We start from the raw sequence: 20,070 nt of genomic DNA, 5'->3' as shown, positions 1-20,070 counted from the left end.
TAGAAGAGGAAGCAAAAGAGGAAGTCAGAGAGAAGTGTTAGGAGAAGAGTGCCCCCTGCCATTGCTGGCTTGAATCCGCTTTGATGATGGAAGAGGAGAGCCATGAACCAAGGAATGTGGGCAGGGCCTTTAGAAACTGGTAAGGACTAGGAAACAGATTCTTCTCTAGCGTTGCTAGAAGGAAAGCTGCCCTGCTGACATCTTGATTTTAGCTCATTAAAACCCATTTCAAACTTCTGACTTCTAGAACTGTAAGATCATAAATCTGTAGTGTTTAAGCTATTAAATTTATGGTAATTTGTTACAGCAGCAATATGAATCTAGTAAAACCTGTATGATAGATTTTAAGTACCTGACATGAAATGTTGAGCTAGAAGCCTGCTTAGGGATTCTTTGTTGTGGGCAGGAGACACTGAATGGGATTACACAGATATAGAGGATCCATTTAAGCAATGACCCTTTCAGCAAAAAGAGGCAAACCCCTCCCTCCCTGTCTTCCATCTCAACCCAAATCTGGGAGAGTCTGACTCCATAGGAAGAACCCCCTCCCAACCCACATCTGGAAGAAATTCTTAAACGTAGCCATGGTTGAGATCAGAGGATCAGAGCTGAAGCTATACACAGGCTTTCCCAGTCAAAGACTAAGGGCTGAGCTGGAATAATCAAGGCCCTACACAGAAGTGGACTCTGCAACACAGGTGGGCTTGGTATGAGGGCTAAACATTACCTTAGCGACACTGGGGAAGGGCTGATGCCATTTCCTGAGTGAGGGGAACTTGATGGTATATATATATTCCTCTCAAGGAGCTCCCCTAGACGGGGTCGCACATTGTGATCAGCACCCCATCCAGAACTTTACCAAACCCACCTCACTATCAAAATGCATCGATCTTGCATCAGTCTCGCTCCATTTGGCAGATATCTCAAGCTAGAGGTCTGAGGGCTACCGATGAGCAGCAATCTTTTGTTATGGGTTGAATTGTGTCCCCCCAAAATGATATGTTGACGTTCTAACCCCCTCCCCTGGAACTTGTGAATGTGGATCTTATGAAAATAAGGTCTTTTAGATGTAATCAAGTTGAGATGAGGCCATACTCAATTAGGTTGGGCCCTAATCCAGTGACTGGTATCTTTATAAGAAAAGAAAAAATTTGAACACAGACACACAGGAAGAACACCATGTGATAATGGAAGCTGAGACCAGAGTGATGCTTCTCCAAGCCAAGGAACGCCGGCAACCACCAGAAATCAGGAAGATGCAAGGAAGGATTCTCCCCGAGGGCCTTCAGAGAGAGCATGGCCCTACTCTTACACCTTGGTTTCAGACTTCTAGCTTCCCAAACTGTGAGAGAATACATTCCTATTATTTTAAACCATCCGATTTTCTGTAACCTTTTATAGCAACCCCAGGAAACAAATACACCTGTCATATGAGATCTGCAGCATTAGCCCACAGTGTTGCTTTTTACAAATTTGAATCAGTGAATGTCAGAAATATTCAGGAAATTCCATATAAAAACCTAGATTTTTGACTTTTATCAAAAAATCAGAAAATCTGGCAACACAGGGCCTATATTCTTGCATGTCTTCAATTAGCTGACATAAGAGGCAGCTACCCTCATTAGACAAGTTTTGATAGACTGAATGATGTCCACATCCTAATCCCAGAAACATATTAATACAGTAGTCCGTCTTTATTCTTGGTTTTGCTTTCTGCTGGTTCCATTACCCTGGTCACCCATGGTCCAAAAATGTTAAATAGAATATTCCGGAAATAAGTAATTCATACATTTTAAATTACATGCTATTCTGAGCAGTATGATGGAATATCTCGCCATCTCACTCCGTCCCACCCAGGACATGAATAATCCCTTTGTCCAGTGGACCCACATTGTAGACGCTCCATACCCGTTAGTCACTCAGTGGCCTTCCCTGTTATCAGACAGTCATGTTGTGGTATTGTAATGCCTGTGTTCAAGTAACCCTTATTTTACTTAACAGTGGCACCCAACACAAGAATAGTGCTCCCAGTACATTGCTATAAATGTTCTACACTATTATTATTGTTGTCAATCTATTACTGTGCCTAATGTAAAACTTTTTCATAGGTATGTATATATAGGAAAAAACATCATATATACAGGATTTAGTACTATCCATAGTTTCAGGCATCCACTGGATAATGGAACTTATGCCCCATGGATAAGGGAGACTACTGTATGTTACCTAACTGATTGAAGGGATTTGCAGATGATCAAGTTAAAGACCTTGGGGCGGGGGGTGGGGAGGGGGACATTATCCTGGATTATCCAGATGGGCCCAATTAATCAAAAGGGTCTTTATAAGGGAAAGGGGGAGGCAGGAGAGTCAGAGAGATGTGACCAGGGAAGCAGAGGGAGGAGGGTTATGTGATGTGGGGCCACTAGCCAAGGAATGAGGATGGCTTCTAGAAGCTGGAAAAGGAAGGAAACAGAATCACCCCAAAAACTTCCAGAAGGAACACAGGTTTTTGAGCACTTTGATTTTAGCACAGTGAGACCCATGTTGGACTTTTAACCTCCAGAACTGTGAGATAATAAATTCGTGTTGTTTTAAGCCTGCGACACTTTGTTACAGCAGCAATAGGAAATCTATACATAAAAGCATCCATTTGCATCAGGCCCCACCCCGCCCCATTTCTCTCACTCATTTCAGTACCTATCTGGCTCCTATGGCACTGGAATTTATTCTGCTACCTGAGGGCCCTGGCCCCTGTCAGGTCACACATAGCAAAATGGATAAATTAATCCATAAAGGGAAAAGCATAGGCATTTTAGCAAAGTCTTCCTAAAGAAGACTTTAAAGATGTTTTAACTCTGCACCTAGAAATCCAGCCAGGGAAGCTACTCTGCTTGTCAGCAAGTAGAGTGTTGACATCGAGCTAAATAAAGCCAACTGATGAGAGGCCCTGAATGTTTATTAAATAGTTTAGATTCGATCCTAGAGATTGCAAGGCACCTTCAGAAAATTCTAAGCAGAAAAGAAACCTGTCCAAGAAAAGACAGGGGAGAAGTGCATTAGAGAGGGACACATATTAATTTTGCTGTGGATCTAGCATATTCCAAGAACCAAGGAAGGTTCAAATAATTAATTACATCATTTAACTTTTGCAATAAACCTGGAGAAAGGTTCTTTTTATCTGTGATTGTAGATTAGATTGAAACTCAAAGAAGTTAGTAAGTAGGAGTTAGAAAGCAGTAGAACCAAGGTGTATAACTCCAAAGCAAGTTCTACAAAGCCTCTCTGCTCCCCCTCAGTTTAATGGTGCAATGAGAAGGACATGAGGAGAGAAGAGGCTGGATAAGGAGACAGCAGCCAAGGGCAGCAAAGAGCAGCAGTGAAGTGGGCTAGAAAGGATATACTACACCTTGGCCAAGGTTGGAAGAGAATCATATAGTAGAAGTGCAGGACAAAAAGATAAGGTGAGGGCCAAGAGAATGACAGTGCCATTGACAGGCATGAAGCAGGGAAAGAGAATAAATTTGAGAGGAGGAAGACTTAGGGAGGCAGAGGCGCTCAATCCTTTCGGCAGCCAGGGGGAAGGAAATTCTGTCAGCCTGTAAATCCTTGAAGTCATACCCACAAATATACGTGTCTGTGTTGCTTTTAGACCAACATACTTTTCTTTTGTTTTCCAAACAGTTCAGAGGGGAAGGAAGCCATGGTGTCATCCTGTTTCTGTACAGCCTGATCTTCTCCAGAACATTTGAAAGGTAAATTCTACAGATGTTTGCACAGGTATTTTCTATAGGATTGGGATCACATAAACAATGTAATCTTGTGTTGAAAAATCTCCATATTGGAAACATGAATGCAATGTTTTTTTCTAGTAGATTCTCTTTTGTTGACATGTCCTTTCCTATAGTTGGTTTGGCCATCTTATTGGGCAAGTGGATGTCGTCAGTCAAGTTTGAATCTGTTCTTATAGTACCCTAGTAGGTTCCTCCTTCTTGTGGCTGTAAATATGGGTGGACAACACCAAAGCTTATTTGTACAAGTTTCATAAATAAATATATTTTATTATTTAGATCCACAGTAAGGTATATCCTCAAATATGTATTTTGTCTCTATGATCTGCAAAGTTCTGTTCTTGGCACCATGGAAGGCACAAAGAAGAGAAGATACATCACTGCCCTCCTGCAGAGTCCAGGTTGGGAAAGACTGGGGTGTACACGGAGATGCTGGGCAAGTCCCAGGAGGTACCTGATGTGCCAAATGAGATGTAAAAAGAATGAGTCTCTGTGGGCTCCAGAGGAGAAAGGGCCCTCTGCTGACAGGGTGGTCAGGGAAGGCTTCAGGAAAGAAATGGACTTGCTTCTGAACCTTGAAAGAAAGGTAACTTCTGGAGAGTCAGAAATAGAGGACTCTCAGGAGGGAAGAATTACAAGTCCTGCAGCAGTGGTCCTGAAGCTTGTCTTTTATATACCACCATCACATTTTTATGGTGTATGTTATCATTCGCTTAATATTAAAAAAAAAATACACATTTAAATATCAACCTCTTCCTAAATGTTAATGTCCTTTAAATCATGTACCAGGCTAAAGGTAAATGTATTAAAATAAATACATCATTATTAAAATTCTAAAATGTTCAAGTCTATACCACCTAAAATCATACCACCCTTTGAGAAGCATTATCTTGAGTTGTATCTCATGCCACGATGGTACTCACCATGCTTGACCCAAGTCTTTAAGTCTCATTCACAGAAGGACATAATCTCCAGTTCCATGAATAGGTTTGTTCAAGAACACATACAGTTCACATACTAGTACGCAGCAACTCTCCACTAAGTGACAGCAGGAGCCACATTCCACCGTGACCTTATATTGTCAAGGGTGAGACCATGGCCCCTGACATAACAGTGGAAGCTGCCCTTCTGCAGCCAAGAAATGGCCACAGTGGTGTTTTCCATTTGGACAATCTGTTGATATCTGCCTTGAACCAGCACCCTCTGGTGTGGTCATGTGTCACCACCCTGAGCCAAGTGCATTCCTTGTCACATAGAACAAAGAGCTGCTCTACTGAGCCCAGCATCCACCCAGAGCACACACACAGGGATTCTAACATTTGAGATATCTGCACCTTCTCTCTTACCACTTATTACTCACTTCCCCCAACTGCATCCACCTCTGCAACCCCAGTCCTAGAGGCTTTCCCTGTGAGAAATGGAAAAGTGCAAGTGAGAAACAGTGACTAGGAGAGCCCGCGTTACTGCTGCTTTTTGTTTTGGGGGGAAAGAAGCTACAGGCTCCCGGTGCAATCATTGTCTCTGACTGGATGCCAATGGCTTCTCCCATTCTTCAGGCTTCAAATGGACCTAGATGGCACCACTACTCAGCTGCTACAACCAAATGCTGGAGGCTTCCTGTGCAGGCAGGTGAGCTGGAAGACTCTGCCTTTCTATTGTAGAATCTGAATTAGTTGAATGCCACATGCAGAGTTTGAAAAAGAAAAAAAGAAAAACAGTCTGAATTAGTCTTGTTTTCTAATTAAATATATTCTCTCCTTAAGTAAAGAGCAATCCAGTTATCTTTGAAAGAGTATGAAGACACTACCCTGGGTTGCGTCAAAATCTACCATCCAATTTTCATAACAGTCCTCCCTAGTTTACCTCCGAGAGCCCTTCATCTCTGAGATCCTAGCAACAGCAGAAAATATCTTGACAAGACCCACCAGGAATCCCTAATAACTGAAAAAAAAGTGCTATAAAAACATCTTAGCTTCATGCTTCTTAAATCACAACCATGGAAAACAACATTTAAAAGATCTATGAAGGGAGGAAGGGTATTAAGATGAGAGTGGGGTACAGAGGGAGTCATGGGGTAAAGTTTAAGAAAAAAAGCTAATAAATGATTGTTTTAACTCTACCAAATATTGAGGACATATTTTTCCTGAAACATGTATCATGTGATTTCATTCTTTTCACTAAAATAGTAATTTTTAATGATTTTTAAGAGAAAATATTAAGTCATTGTTTCATTGCTACCTAAAACGTAAATATCTGTAAAATATGCTCTCTAGGCAGTTCTGAACATGATCTTAACTGGAAGAGCAAGTCCCAGTGTCTTCAACGGCTGTGAGAAAGGAAGGTCTCAGGAAACACTACATGGAGTCTTGACCCGCAGTGACGTCGGCTATTTGCGGTGGGGTAAGGATGCCTTGGAAGATGACAGACTCTCACAGGCAAGTGTGTTCCAGGCCTCAACCACACAACCAGAACGTCAATATTTTAACAGTTTAGAAGTCTGTGTATTCAGGCAATTCAAACCTGAGCCTACTTTCTCCCTGACTGTCTGCCTGTGTACCTCCCTCCCACCACATACAGACATTCAGGGAAATTTCCACAGATGGAAATATCCCAGTCTACTTGCTTCATATTTTATTTTACATATTTTTATGTATATAAAAAAGGTAATAAAATACATACATTTTAAAGCAATATTTGAAATATACAGATACCCCATTTAATGAGGTTGACAAACATATATATATACACACACACATATATATATATATATCTGTTTATATACACACATAGATAAAGGAAAAGTCCTGTCATCCCCATGCAGCTACACACCCCCTTCGCAGAAATAAATACTGTTAGCAGTTGATGGGTGTCCTCCCAATCCTTCATTTATGCAAATGAATGCACACAGCCTACATATTGCTCAAAGCTTAAAAAAAAACCACTGGAAAAAAAAGGGGGCCCCTACATTTGAAGCTCCTGTCAAAAAGCTTTCCAGCTCAGGGGATTTATAACTTCTGACAACCAGAAAGTAAAATGTCCTGTTGAAAAGCACAACCAGGGAATTAAGTAAGATGTGATTCTGCAAAAACAAACAGAAGAAGAGTGACAAAGCAAATATACCCACCCCAAACCACAAATCAAAGCTGCTTCTGTGATATTTCACAAAAATTTCATCCTAAAACCCAGGGAAGATGAGGCAGATTCTGTAACAACACTTTTCTGGAATGACCTTGAAACCAGTTCGGATGTCATTCAATTTGATGGAGGATGTAAACCCCCACAAGCCTCCCAACCACCTCTCCCAAATACCAGCAGCAAACAAGGCCTCGCTGCTCAGCATCTGTCCTGTCCTCCAGCTCTCCTGGTTCCCGCTCAAAATACCTTTCATGTATATAAGGCTTCATCTGTCCCTCTTTCTACTATTGTCTCCAGCTACTATGTTATTCATGAAATCAGCATCTTGCAACACATACATATGTCTGATGCCATCAAAAAATAGTGTCTGACTATAGCAGAATTGGCATATTTTGTGTACAAGTGTGCTTTAAAAATCTGTGTATTATTCCTTGAGTTTGTATTCTTTGTTCATCATAGAAAAATGTGAAGTGATAGACAAGGTAAAAGTAAAAGAAGTAAAACAAACTTCGTTACCCAGGGATCAATCTTTTCAGGAACATTTTTCAGAAATACTTTTTTTCTTTTTCATATCAATGTGTCTTTTTTTTTTTAAATAGAGACAGGGGTCTCACTGTGTTGCCCAGGCTGGTCTTGAACTCCTGCGTTTAAGCGATTCTCCTGCCTCAGCCTCCCAAATTGGTGGGATTACAGGTGTGAGGCACTGTGCCCGGCCACATCAATGTGTCTTATTCTACTCTTCTGAAACCTGCTTTTCTCATTTAACACAAATATCTCATTTAATAACAAATATGAGTATATGACCCTCTATTTTTGAGACAGAGTTTGCTCTGTCACCCAGGCTGGAGAGCAGTGGTGCCATTTCAGCTCACTGCAACCTCCGCCTCCCGGGTTCAAGCGATTCTCCTGCCTCAGCCTCACAAGGAGCTGGGATTACAGATGCACACCACCATAGCCAGCTAAGTTTTGTATTTTTAGTAGAGACAGGATTTTCGCCATTTTGGCTAGGCTGGTCTCAAACTCCTGACCTCAAGTTACCTATCCACCTTGGCCTCCCAAAGTGCTGGGATTACAGGCATGAGCCACTACCTGACCTCTCATTATATTTAGAGGCTGCAAAGAGTTCTATTGTGTGGATGCGAAAGACTATACTTTGAATACACCCTGGACAGAGAATTGATTATTGCTGTAAAGCTCCTAATCACTTTTTTCAGATAATTTGGGACTTCATCTTAAAATCTGACTCATATAACGAAGAGTAAAACTAAGCCAGAAATAGAGGATTTATAGATTTCATTTTACATATTTTTCTTTTCTTTCAACCACGTGTGGTCACTTGGTGTCCATAGTCTAACATTCTATAACTCTAAGGACCCAGTAATATGCCAAGACTTGGTTTGAAAATGGGGTGATATGCTGGAAACAAGTCCAAGTGGTGGTGACACAAAAATGCAATAATGATTTTAGTGTTTTGTCTATTATTACAAAAGCTCTTTCATAAGATTATTTCACTAGATCCTCACTATAAACTAGAAAGATTTAAAATAGCATTTCTCATATTTCAGTCATTTGAGTAGGTAATTCAGAAGGTTTTTCATGTCTCTGTGCTACCCCTGCTATTATTTGCTTAATGTTTTTCTTTCAATCAACTCACTTAAAATGTGGTTCTAACCTTTTCTGCAGCAGTAATAGAAGCCATGGGCTTGATGTGCTGATTTAAAAAAAAATGTGCTGATTAATTCAACCATATTTAATTAAACATTTGGTTTTTGTGCCATCCACTTCTTCTCCTACACAAGTCTGCTTGTGTAGAAGTATCCTTGTGCCATTCACTTTCATGCCACATGCCACCAATGAGCATACGCGCACCCATACACACACACACACACACACACACACACGGGAACCTGGCATAAAGGTGAGGAAGTTCCTGTAGCATGTGCAAAATAACCCTGGCCTGGAAATCAGCAGGCTTGGCTGGAGGCCTTGCCATGCCATTCACAGGTGTGTGACTTGCACCAGTTTTACCCTCTCTGAGCCTCTTTCCTCACCTACAACACAGGTGCATTCACTCCACAAGCACCTGCCCTGCAACCTGATCAGATCAAGGACTGATGTGAAGAGCAGAGGAAATCATGGATGTTGAAGCTCACTGGAAGGCCAGAATATTCTATAGACATATAAGACTTTATAATAGAAGATAACAAGGCATAATGTTATAGTGTTTTATTCAGCTATGTTCGTTCAGCACAGCTAAATGCTAATTGAATACTAATTGTGAGGCTCTGTGTCCAGATACAAAGATGAGCCATACTTGACCATACATACACTGATGGCTACAGGAAGGATACAGGCAATAAATGCTAGAGAGCAGTGATGTCAACCCTGATTGCACATTGAAGTCACCTGGAGATCTTTTACAACTAGCAATGCCCAGGTCATCCCCCAGAATATTATCAGCTTTATAAGCATGTGTAGTCAAACAGGGCCCCACACTTGGAAGGCCCCACACTTTGTTTAATGCTCTAGTGTCTGGTGTCACTGTCTTGAAATTGTCAATGTTGGAACGAGGGCCCCCACATTCTCATTTTGCACTGGGCTCCACAAATTACATAGCCAACACTGCCCAAAGACTGCTTCATTTGGTCTAGGAAGCATCTGGGCAACTGGAGTTTTGAAAGCCCATAGATGATTCTAAAGCGCAACCAGGATTAGAAACCTCTGTTGCAAAGCAGGGCTTCTCAACCTCTGCAGTACTGAAATTTTGACGTGGTTAATTGTTTGTTGTGGAGGGCTGTCCTGTCCACTGCAGGCTATTGAGCAGCATTCCTGGCCTCTGCCCACTAGATACCAGCAGCACTGGCCCCAGTGTGGCAATAAAAATGTCTCCAGACATTTCAAAATGCCCCCCCTGGGGAGCAAAATTGACCCTAGTTGAGAACCTCTGCTTTAGAGGAAGGAGAAAAAAATCTCTTTAGGCTTAGCTGATTAAATCCATGGTGTGCAGAATTGGCCAACTAGCTATTTCAACTGAACTTACAAGAAAGAGTATATCTTCTTTCCATCAGTATTAGAAAGGTCGACAGCTTTCGGTTCCTTTTTAACATTTGCAAGGCTTTGGAAACAAGTTGCAGGCTTTATCTTAAATTAAAATTAAACAGGTGTTTGTGAAATAGCTACTAAGTTGTTGTGAGAAAAGGGACTATATCAGAGAATATGCCATCACAGAGAGTCAAGAATTCACAGGGATCCAGCACTGCTGTTTTTTCTGGATCACATTTCTTTCTACACAAGTCTGTTCAGACCAATAGAACTGCTAAATCATGCTCTAAAGAAAATTACCTGCAAAGCCTAAAATATCCACCAATGATAAAGTGGATTTTTGCCAGGAACTTACAGTCAGTCAAGAGGCCACAGTGTAAGGTAAAAAAAGAAGGGCTTTCCTGCTGGGAAGAGGGCAAAACATACCAGACCACAGGACCGCCACCCAAATGCCTGCTCACAAATTGGAAGTAGGGCAAAGGATGGAAACTGCCCAGGCTAGCTTTAAAATCTACATAGAAATTAGATCTATAATGCTTCCATCTTTTTGAAAAGTGACTAATGTGGCTTTTCATCCTTCTTTCTTGGACTCGGTGTTCTCTCCCCAGAGAGATACCTGTGAATCCTGCCCTCAGTGAAAATTGCCTGAAATTGTACACTAATGGCTTGAAACCCTGAGGATGTTTATTATGTTGTCTCTATCATGCACTTGAAGTTTGGTTTTAAAAAAAAAAAGGTATTAAAGAGCGAATACAGGCTGGCAGTTAGTTTTCTTACTTGAACTCCTGGCATGTATGAATATGTTAGAAACATACATATCAAGATGATTTTACCTGCAGATGCTTTTTATATCAGCTCATTATACAGGAAATATGTATGAAGTATATTTATAGTCAAGTTTATTTATACTTATATACTTAAGTATATTTATATTCAAGTAGATATGAAGCTTATTTATTCATTGTGCTAATAGCTTATTTATAACCTTGTGCATATAGCACCTATTGTGTACCTGGCCCTTTAGGGGTCATTTCATTTATTTATTGAATCCCCACTTCCACTCCAAGTTGTAATCAGTATTACTTTAAGCTCAAAGTCTACTGCTTGGTCATTCATTTTGGAGATAAGAAAGGCCAGGTTGAGGAATGGGGACTTACCCAAAGCTAGCAGCTAGGCAAGTGTCAGAGCCAGGGATATGAACTGAGTTCTATCTACATTCAATGATCACATTCTGTCCACTGGACCATGCTGCCTGCCATTATCATCTTTGCTTATTTTCTGATAAAAAGGTAAATATAGAAATGCCAGATCTTGGAATTATACTCTATCATCAGTACTTTTATCATCTATTATATCTATATATAGATATATTATATGGTTTATAATATCTGTTATAGGTATACTCATGTTGGTAACATTTAAATGGTAGCAGATCACAGCATGACAGTTGTGCTCAACAAGCTGGAACTCAATCCACTGACTTCTAGGTTAGAGTGGTTGTGAGTTTGTGTTGATGGTGAACTGCCCCCACTTTACCTCCTGGTTTGGCACATCTCACTTGTCAGGTGTATGGAAATCCTCAACCCCAGGAGACCAAGCCCAGTGGGTGCTCAGAGACATACTAACCAGAAGACCATTTGACTGCATTATCCCCAGAAGTCTAATATTTCACAACATCCTGGCATAGAACTGAAACACAGTGCAGAACAGAAGTTTATTCAAGAAAGAACATGATGTGCTTCTGGGACAGTGCTCTAAGTATGACTGGACTGAAGACCCCTGCAGCCACTACCTTTCCCTTCTGATTCTGTAGGAGACCCGTGAAAATGCCAACTAGGTATATAAGTGCTTTGTGGATATTTAGTAGCTCCTGCCTATGGTAGGTGCAACAAATCTGAAGGTTATTTTTATGTACTGATAATAAAAACCTAATATCAGAAAGATTTCTTAGTTCAGAAGAAAACCAACGTGCTGCCTGACAGGTAGATTCTGCTGTCAAGGTGAAACCCATCCTGTAATGCTGCCTCCGTCTTCCCTAAGTCAATCTCTTATTACTCTGTGATAAAATTGCAGAGATTGCAAAAACACGTGTCTTTCAGTCCCAATGTCACAGCCCAGTGGGTGAGACTTTTAAAAAAAAGATGGTATTCTCATTAGATGACATGACAAGCCCCCCAGAGCCCACCAGACTGATGGTTCCTGCAGAACACAGCCAGCTACCATAAGATGAGGCAGTATTTTGAAGACTCCCTGTCACTTTTCTATTTGAAGGTACAGATTTGAGTGTGAGGTTCCAATACCTAAGTGAGAACATAAAGCAGTTTGAGTCTAACACCATCTGGAAAGCCTTGGGAGGTTCACATTATCTTCACACCTGCCACTGAGAAGAAAAATCCACTCTGATTTTTCAGGGACTGAAGCCATTTAGGTCTTGCCAGAATTACTCCTACGGCAGCCCTGGCAGCACGCACCACTATCCCAGTCATACCTTCTTCCCCCTTTACTTTTTCCCTTTAGAGAGTCTGATAGGAAGAAATCCAACCATAGAAGTACCCAGTGAAGCGGTATGCACTGCACTCTGCCACTAAGTCACTGAGATAGCGCCCTGCAAACATGAACTAATTTGTCTTTACAACATACCTGCAAACTCAGTGAGAGAAGTTACATCAAGTCTGTATTCCAGGTGGCAGAGATGAGAGCCAGACCATTAACAGTTATGCACAGGAATTGTCACCAGGAATCAGCGAAGAAAGCACAACGTTTCAAACACCTTTCTCCTGTTCAGATTACCAGCCTGGGGCCTTGGGACTTGCAATATCATGCTCATTATGCAAAGGCATGTTCTAAACCCCATTGTTCTAGACGGCATTCAAAAAAAGAATTACATGGACTCAATTCTTGCACTCTGATATGTAGAATTTGTCCATCCTCCTTGCTGTCCTTGTAATTTTACATTGGTTTAAATGATATATGTTATGAAAAGCTTGATTGCTGCATTAATGCTGAAAATACTGGGCTTATTACACAATGAGTGAACTTAAGGAGAAAGGTATTTTATTTATAGCACCACTGTATCACAATTTAATTTCCTTTTTACCATGGCAACATGAAGCAACATGCACAAATTCAGCATTGATGGAATCTCACCAATAAAACATATTTAGAATCCTGCTTTTGGGGAGTAGCTGGTAAACTGTTTTTATCCCAAAGCAATACAAATGCTTAAAGCGAAAAATGCCAGTCAAACTGCTTATATGGTGTGCCAAGAAGAAAGGGGGATGTAATGTCTGTCTGGATTCAGTTGGAAGGTGCTTTGTTTTGTTTTTTGCAGGACTCACTTTAAACCAGATGTGTTCTCAACTGTAATCTTAAGGCTTGCCTCTTAATACTCAAAGTGCAGCAACAGTCATGCATGACATTTCCCGTTTCATCAGAATCTCTCAGGGCAAGCGAGGTTCTGCTTGCTCACTGTGAGAGCTCTGTAAGGTCACTTTGTGGGGTTGAAGGTGGTTGCATTTTGACTACTTCATTTTCTTCCTACTAGAACAAAATCTTGAGTAGCTTTGAGCTCAGGAAAGAAAACTGTTGTACTGCTGCATAAAATAACAGTAGTGTGTCAGTCAGCACCCAGCAGAGTAAGTTTATCTGAGTGCCAGGTGAATTTCATCTACATTACAAATATTCTGTGAAACAATATCATTTATGTGTATATTCTATTACACCTACCCAGACTAATTTATAGGGAGTATCATTAGATTCAAACTGACCAGAATGTCCACTTGAAGTTCCATTGGAAGTACCTTTGCTACAAACAGCTCTCAATCTCCTAGTTTCATTCAAGTTTTTCAAACTTGATAATTCCATAACTTCCTGTATAACATATTTTGATTACATATAAGCTTAATACAGAAGGGTCCCATAGCAAGAAGGCCTAAGAAAGAAAGTGCTTATTTTATAACTAATGAATAGTTACAAAGTTATTTGGAAATTGGTGGTGGATATCTGGAACTAAAACATATGCTACTGCTTCAATGGCACATCTTCACTGTTTTATTTCTGATGTAGCTGGTGGGCAGACTCGCCCCGTGTTTGGTATGTGAAATGCCCACAATATATTCAGCCCGGAGGAGCTAACTCCAGCAAACCCTGTACCCACTATGCAGATGAGTAAATCCTGCACCCATTATGAACATGTCCTGATTGGGTGCTAGGTTTCCACCCTTTTGTAAACTACCAGCTGAGGTCATTTCTTTTCAGCACAGCAATGTAAATTTTCTGTGGTAGCTAAAAGTGAAACACTTACAGACAAAAGCATTTCTGATTCACCCATTCACCCACAGCTGAAGAATTTAAACTCAAGGAAACAAAGAGATTTGAATAGAATTATTGAGAAATCAAAATGTCAAGTTATTAGCCTTTAATACTTGGGTTGATAAAGCACGTGATAATTTTTCAAAGCTGGATTTCCACAAAACAGAATTTGTTCCTGAACAAACAGTACAACTCTGAGGACTGAGAAGAAAAGAAATAGAATGGCAACACTGGTGCTTTCAGTTACAGGAAGAAAGGCCAAGCTAAGGGGCCCAGGAATTCTCCTTGGCGTCACATGGAAATCATGGGTTTATCCATGTCACTCATGTTTATCTCTTTAGGTTGAAATAACTTTTAACAAATTTTAAAAATTGTTTCAATAAATTTTGATGGAAAGCTTTTAAAAATATGTGCTTCCCTACCTGTATAAACAAACTGATGGTTATCACTGATAGAAACGCACTAGAAGTGTGCAAGACCGCTGCCCTTTTACTACATCCCCTTCCCCGCTCCTACCCCGCAGGGCTGGTTTTTGCAAATCTCATTCACTAGCTATAAGAATTCAAGGCCAGGCCAGGTACAGTAATTCCAATATTTGGGAGGCCAAGGCAAGTAGATTGCTTGTGTCCAGGAGTTTGAGACCAGCCTGGGCAACATGGCAAGATGCTGTCTCTACAAAAAATACAAAAATTTGTCAGGCATGATGGTGTCCACCTGTAGTCCCAGGGGCTGAGGTGGGAGGATCACTTGAGCCCAGGAGGTCAAGGCTGCAGTAAGCCAAGATCACATCACTGCATTATACCCTGGGTGACAAAGCAAGATCCTGTCTTAAAAAAAAAAAAAAAAATCAAGGCTAAATTGATTGACAGGTACTTAGAAAAAAACACATAACAAGCTGCTGTCTAGGAACATCTTCACAATTGATCTACATGTTAACCTGTAGATATATGTGTATATGTGTGATGTGTGTATGTGTTTCCCTCATTTTCCAGAAGCTATTTGATATATCTTCAATATCCTTTTTTCTATATTCTAAATAGTTGATGTTGCCAGAAGTCTTACCACCACCTGCTGAATGAATTATTGCCTTATCTTGGGAATGGCAGCAGACATGCTAGTCTCTAGAATAAGAGAATTAGAGTTCTCTTATTCTACCACTACATTCCTATTTTAGTTTATCTATTTATTCTTTACCTCGCCTCAAAACCAAACTGAAGTTGTTTCACCTCCTCTATGAGGTCACCAAAAAAATTTTTAATATAATCCATTAAGATAAAAATGGCAGCATCACTATACCAGATCATTCATAAATGCAAATTTATTCATGATGAAGCCTTCGTTTGAAATCTTACTCTATGTACAGTGCCTTGCACAGCGACAAGTGCAACAAGAAACCTCAGAGCTCCTTTTTGGTCACGATCAGGTATTGGCATGTGTCACAATGTTTCAAAATCTATATGTTTATCTGCATTCCCCTTCCTCCTTCCAGGTGGGCAGCATGCTGAAGACTCCCAAATTACCTATTTGGCTGTGCAACATCAATGGAAATTACAGCATCCTTTTTTGCACAAACAGGCAGCTCTTATCAGACTGGAAAATGGAGCGTCTCTTTGATCTGTACTTTTACAGTGGCCGGTCCTCACAGAAAAAGCTTGTGCATCTTACAATAGGTGAGCATTTCAGACTCCAAGTGTTGTGGACTTTAATGTGCTCAAAGAGATGCGGCTGCCGATGTTCCACAACTTTGTGGATATTCATGCTAGCTCTGCAGGAAAGTGCTTAGGCTCAGGTTCTGAAATGAAGCTCACACATGAATCCCATGGCCCTAAACCCAAGCATTGCAATGTGGGAATTCTAAACTTGCTTTACCTAGGAGAAGGAGGGTTAGAAATAGCACAGAGGAACCCACAACTTTTAGGTAAGAGAAAAACAAAAGGTATGGAGCCAAATTTCTAAAAACCATTCTCCAGGGCCTTTGACCTTGGAGCATGAGGTATTTAATACCTGAGGAAATAATTGGGAAAACCCAGGGGAGAATTGGCTGATGCTATCTCACGACCAAACATCAGATAATCATCCAGTGACATAAGTAACCAAACTGATAGTACATTTCTGTTTAAATGAGCGCAAAAGGCATTTTTGAGGTCCTACTGTGTGCCAGGCACGGGGCTAGACACTGGGAAAACAATGATGAATATGGCACAGGTCTGCATGGTGGCTCCTCTGTAGTCACACAGACTGGTTTCTTTTATTCCAAAAACTTCCACAAACCTTTAGAGAGGTTCCAATCCAACCGGAGAAGCAGACAACCAAACAGGTCATTTCAGTGACAAACTCCTGAGGCGAAAAGACTAACCTTAAAATGTCTTTAAACATTGACCTCTGGACGAGGTATTAACACTAGACAAACTGGGAGTTTGTATCCATAGCCTTAGCTGCATTTATGAAGCATTACTGTATCTGACTTTGCACCACAAGCCTGGTGTTAAATAATCTTCCATTATTACGTGTGGAAAAGCATCTAGTGACTATTTTATCTGTGCAGTTCCTAATTCTCTTTCTTTAATTATGAGAAATACATATTAACCCATTTAATTTAGTATAACATTGACAATATGTTCCTTAAAATATATTGTTGTTTCTACCTCAACTTCCTTCTTTGCATAAAGCAACATTTTTCATTAGCTCACAAGAATCATCTGCTTTCTGTCCTGGGCATTGTGTTGAAAACCTCACAGGCATTAACCCATAATATTCCCATAGCCACATGAGGTAAGTACTAGGATTTCTATTTTTATGAAGTGGAAATTATGGTGCCCAACAAGTAACTACTAATTGAATAAATGAAGTTTAGCAATAGATGCTAAGTACCATCTTAAATGTCACCTGGCTAATATGAGATAAACTCAAGCCCCAAACCCAGTTCTTGCCTACCCCACTAGAATGCCTTGCCCTCCATCCAAAAATGCAAATGTATTCTGAGAAGCATTGAGAAGTGGGGTCGGTTGGTTGTTTGGAGATGGAGTCTCACTCTGTCGCCCAGGCTGGAGTGCAGTGGTGCAATCTGGCTCACTGCAACTTCCACCTCCCGGGTTCAAGTGATTCTTGTGCTTCAGCCTCCCAAGTAGCTAGGATTACAGGCACCTGCCACCACACCCAGCTAATATTTTGTATTTTTAGTAGCGACAGAGTTTCACCATGCTGGCCAGGCTGGTCTTGAACTCCTGACCTCAGATGATCCACCCGCCTCGGCCTCCCAAAGTGCTGGGACCACAGGTGTGAGCCACCATGCCTGGCCTCTTTTTTCTTTTTTTTTTTTCTGACAATATTTAGTAATCTATACCTGGTTCTAGGTGTCACATCATGGTTCCAGAAGGTATATTACACAGCTTATCAACAGTTATGCACAACAACCCAGGTTACCACTGACTCATTCGGTCTGGGGCATTTCAACACACCACCTGTTTGAATCCCCCTCTGCTTAACCAGTTGTAGGAGCACAGCTTGCTGAGCTTGATGAGCCTGACTCCTGCCCAACCACCCTTCTGTCCTTCTTTAGTGGCTTCCTCTGGAATGGTGTTCATAGGCTTGGGTCTAAATGCTGGCTGTTCCTTCTTCAGATACTCACTCCCATCATTGGGAAAGAGACCAACAGGAAGAGAAACATGGACCAAGACGGCGGTTTTCACCAGTGGAGATGGCAATCAGAACCAAGTGGAGCGAGGCCACCATCAACTGGAATGGGACCATTCCTTTTTTCTAAAGGGAAAACTAGGCCATGCAATGAAGTCTGAAGTGTCAGAACTGCTGGGATGCAAAAGCCTAATGTGGGGGGAGACCATTCATTTCTATATTTCTCATTTATGAGCCCCACACAAAAAAAAATACCATTAGCAGTTTTTTTCATTTTTAAAGTATCTGGTAAATCCCTAGCTGTGAGCGTTGTAGGAGAAATACAGGCCCCTACACCAGGGCCTACATGGTGGTGCCTCTGTAGTCACAGAGACTGGTTCCTTTCTTTCATTCAAAAGAGAAAATGAAGCCTCTCTCTTGAATGTTTTTCCAAAGTTGTCTTTTCTTGGTATAATTCTCCATGAGGATTATGGAAGCAGGCTGCTAGCTTTCATTTGGGGATGAAGTCATTGGTAATGAATCATCGGATTTTTAGTTATGGCAAGAACTCAAGCCTTCTCAAGGACTTCCTGGTATGGACAGCATTCCTTTCCAAGGCTACAGTTCATATGCCCACATGAGCAAGTTCTTGTCATTAAAATAGTAAATGGGCTTCTTGGGGTTTGAAGCAGGGGCTATTCCTGGTAGACTGGCAGCTATAGCAGTTGACATGTGGGTTTCAGTAGCCACAAGGAGACATTCTTTTTATTAGCAGTATGTTTGTTTCTTTTCTTCAACACTGGATATAAATACACAAATAGACAAACTGAGAAAAATTCCGATTTCTACATAAAATTATATATAAAAATAAAATCTCTTGTGTCATTATTGAAAGGGGAAAATAATCCTTTTTAGAATATACTCTTTCCCTGTCCTGTTAAATGCCTATGTTCTTTCTGAAGAGATACACAGAGTAAACACATATTCCTTCTAAAAGAAGTACACGAGAATAATGTAGACACCGCCACCCACCCCACTAATCTGCCACCTCACAGATGTAGGGCTCTGTATTCACAATCCAAAGGTTAGTTTCCAAAGAACAATCTTTGTGCATTCATTCAAATTAATTGATTAAATGCATTTGCATTTGGCTCAAAGAATAATGTTTTAACTTAAGGACCAGGTAGAAAATGAAACTTCAAGGTGAATAATAAATTATGTCAGAAAAGAAAGGCAATTTGGCTTGGATTGCAGATTATAATATCTTTATCATTGGTGTCTTCATTGGGGATTTTAAATACACCAGACAAATAAGTGGATCCCTACAGACTCTGGTCTTACATGGTCTTAATCTTACTTATATTGCGCTTTTCGTGCGGTGTGGGCCTGTTTTTTGTTTTATGGACACTACATTGTTTCTTACTGAATGTCTCTTTTGGAGTTGACTGTTAGAGCCGGATTAAAAAACGTACCAAGTGCATTAGTAAGGAACCGCTCAGCTGCAAGTACGAGATCTCACTAAAAGTCGCAAACAATAAAGATATTCCTTTTAACAAGAACTGTCTAGCTAGGGGATCCATGACTCAGATCAATCATGGTTCATCCTCCGAGTCTGAGCACAGGGCACTTGATATTAGAACAAAATCAGGGTTTTGTAGAAGGAAGAAAAGCAGGATGACTGTTGGGTAGTGTATTGGTTCTTACAAAAGCCATTTTTTAAATTGACCTCTTCCTTGTATCCATTTTATGTTCCTTCCCTTATTCCTCCTTTGAATTTTTAATTTGTTTATAATTTATGTTAGTTTGCCATATTTTATATGGTGCTATAATTTGGGTTAAATTATTCCTGGAACAAATCTATAAATAAGTAAAATAATGGAGGAAAGATTAAGTACCTATGTTTTAGATGTAAAAGTATACTTTTGATATATAAACTATTAATTACTTTGTATGTCAATGTTCAGTGAAAATAAGTTTTTATTTTATCTTATAAAGAGGGTACCCAGTAATACTTGATTTTTTTCTTCAGAGTGGAGACATGTTATTTAAAAATAACTAGAAGTTTCTCAGAGCCATTAGTTCACGTTTAAACTTTCTGTTTTGAGCAAAATGACTTTGTTTTTTCAGCTTCTCAAATATAAAGCGGAAGAAAGCTGTTTGCTTGAAGATGGGGATATTAATT

General features: G+C 40.4%; 1 protein-coding gene across 1 annotated transcript in view; it reads left to right on the top strand.

Moving 5' to 3' along the window:
- Positions 1-18,705, top strand: part of MINDY4B (MINDY family member 4B) — a 35,295-nt gene extending 16,590 nt beyond the window's left edge. The window contains exons 8-12 of the mRNA XM_050779778.1: positions 3,682-3,752; positions 5,345-5,417; positions 6,062-6,223; positions 15,766-15,946; positions 17,897-18,705. Of these exons, the coding sequence (XP_050635735.1) occupies positions 3,682-3,752; positions 5,345-5,417; positions 6,062-6,223; positions 15,766-15,946; positions 17,897-18,039 (630 nt within the window). The 3' untranslated portion in view covers positions 18,040-18,705. The remainder of the gene's footprint in view (positions 1-3,681; positions 3,753-5,344; positions 5,418-6,061; positions 6,224-15,765; positions 15,947-17,896) is intronic.
- The last annotated feature ends 1,365 nt before the right edge of the window (positions 18,706-20,070 follow it).

The sequence above is a fragment of the Macaca thibetana genome, chromosome 2 (assembly GCF_024542745.1).
Source record: "Macaca thibetana thibetana isolate TM-01 chromosome 2, ASM2454274v1, whole genome shotgun sequence".
Lineage (NCBI taxonomy): Eukaryota > Metazoa > Chordata > Mammalia > Primates > Cercopithecidae > Macaca > Macaca thibetana.
This window is presented reverse-complemented; position numbering and strand designations above follow the sequence as displayed.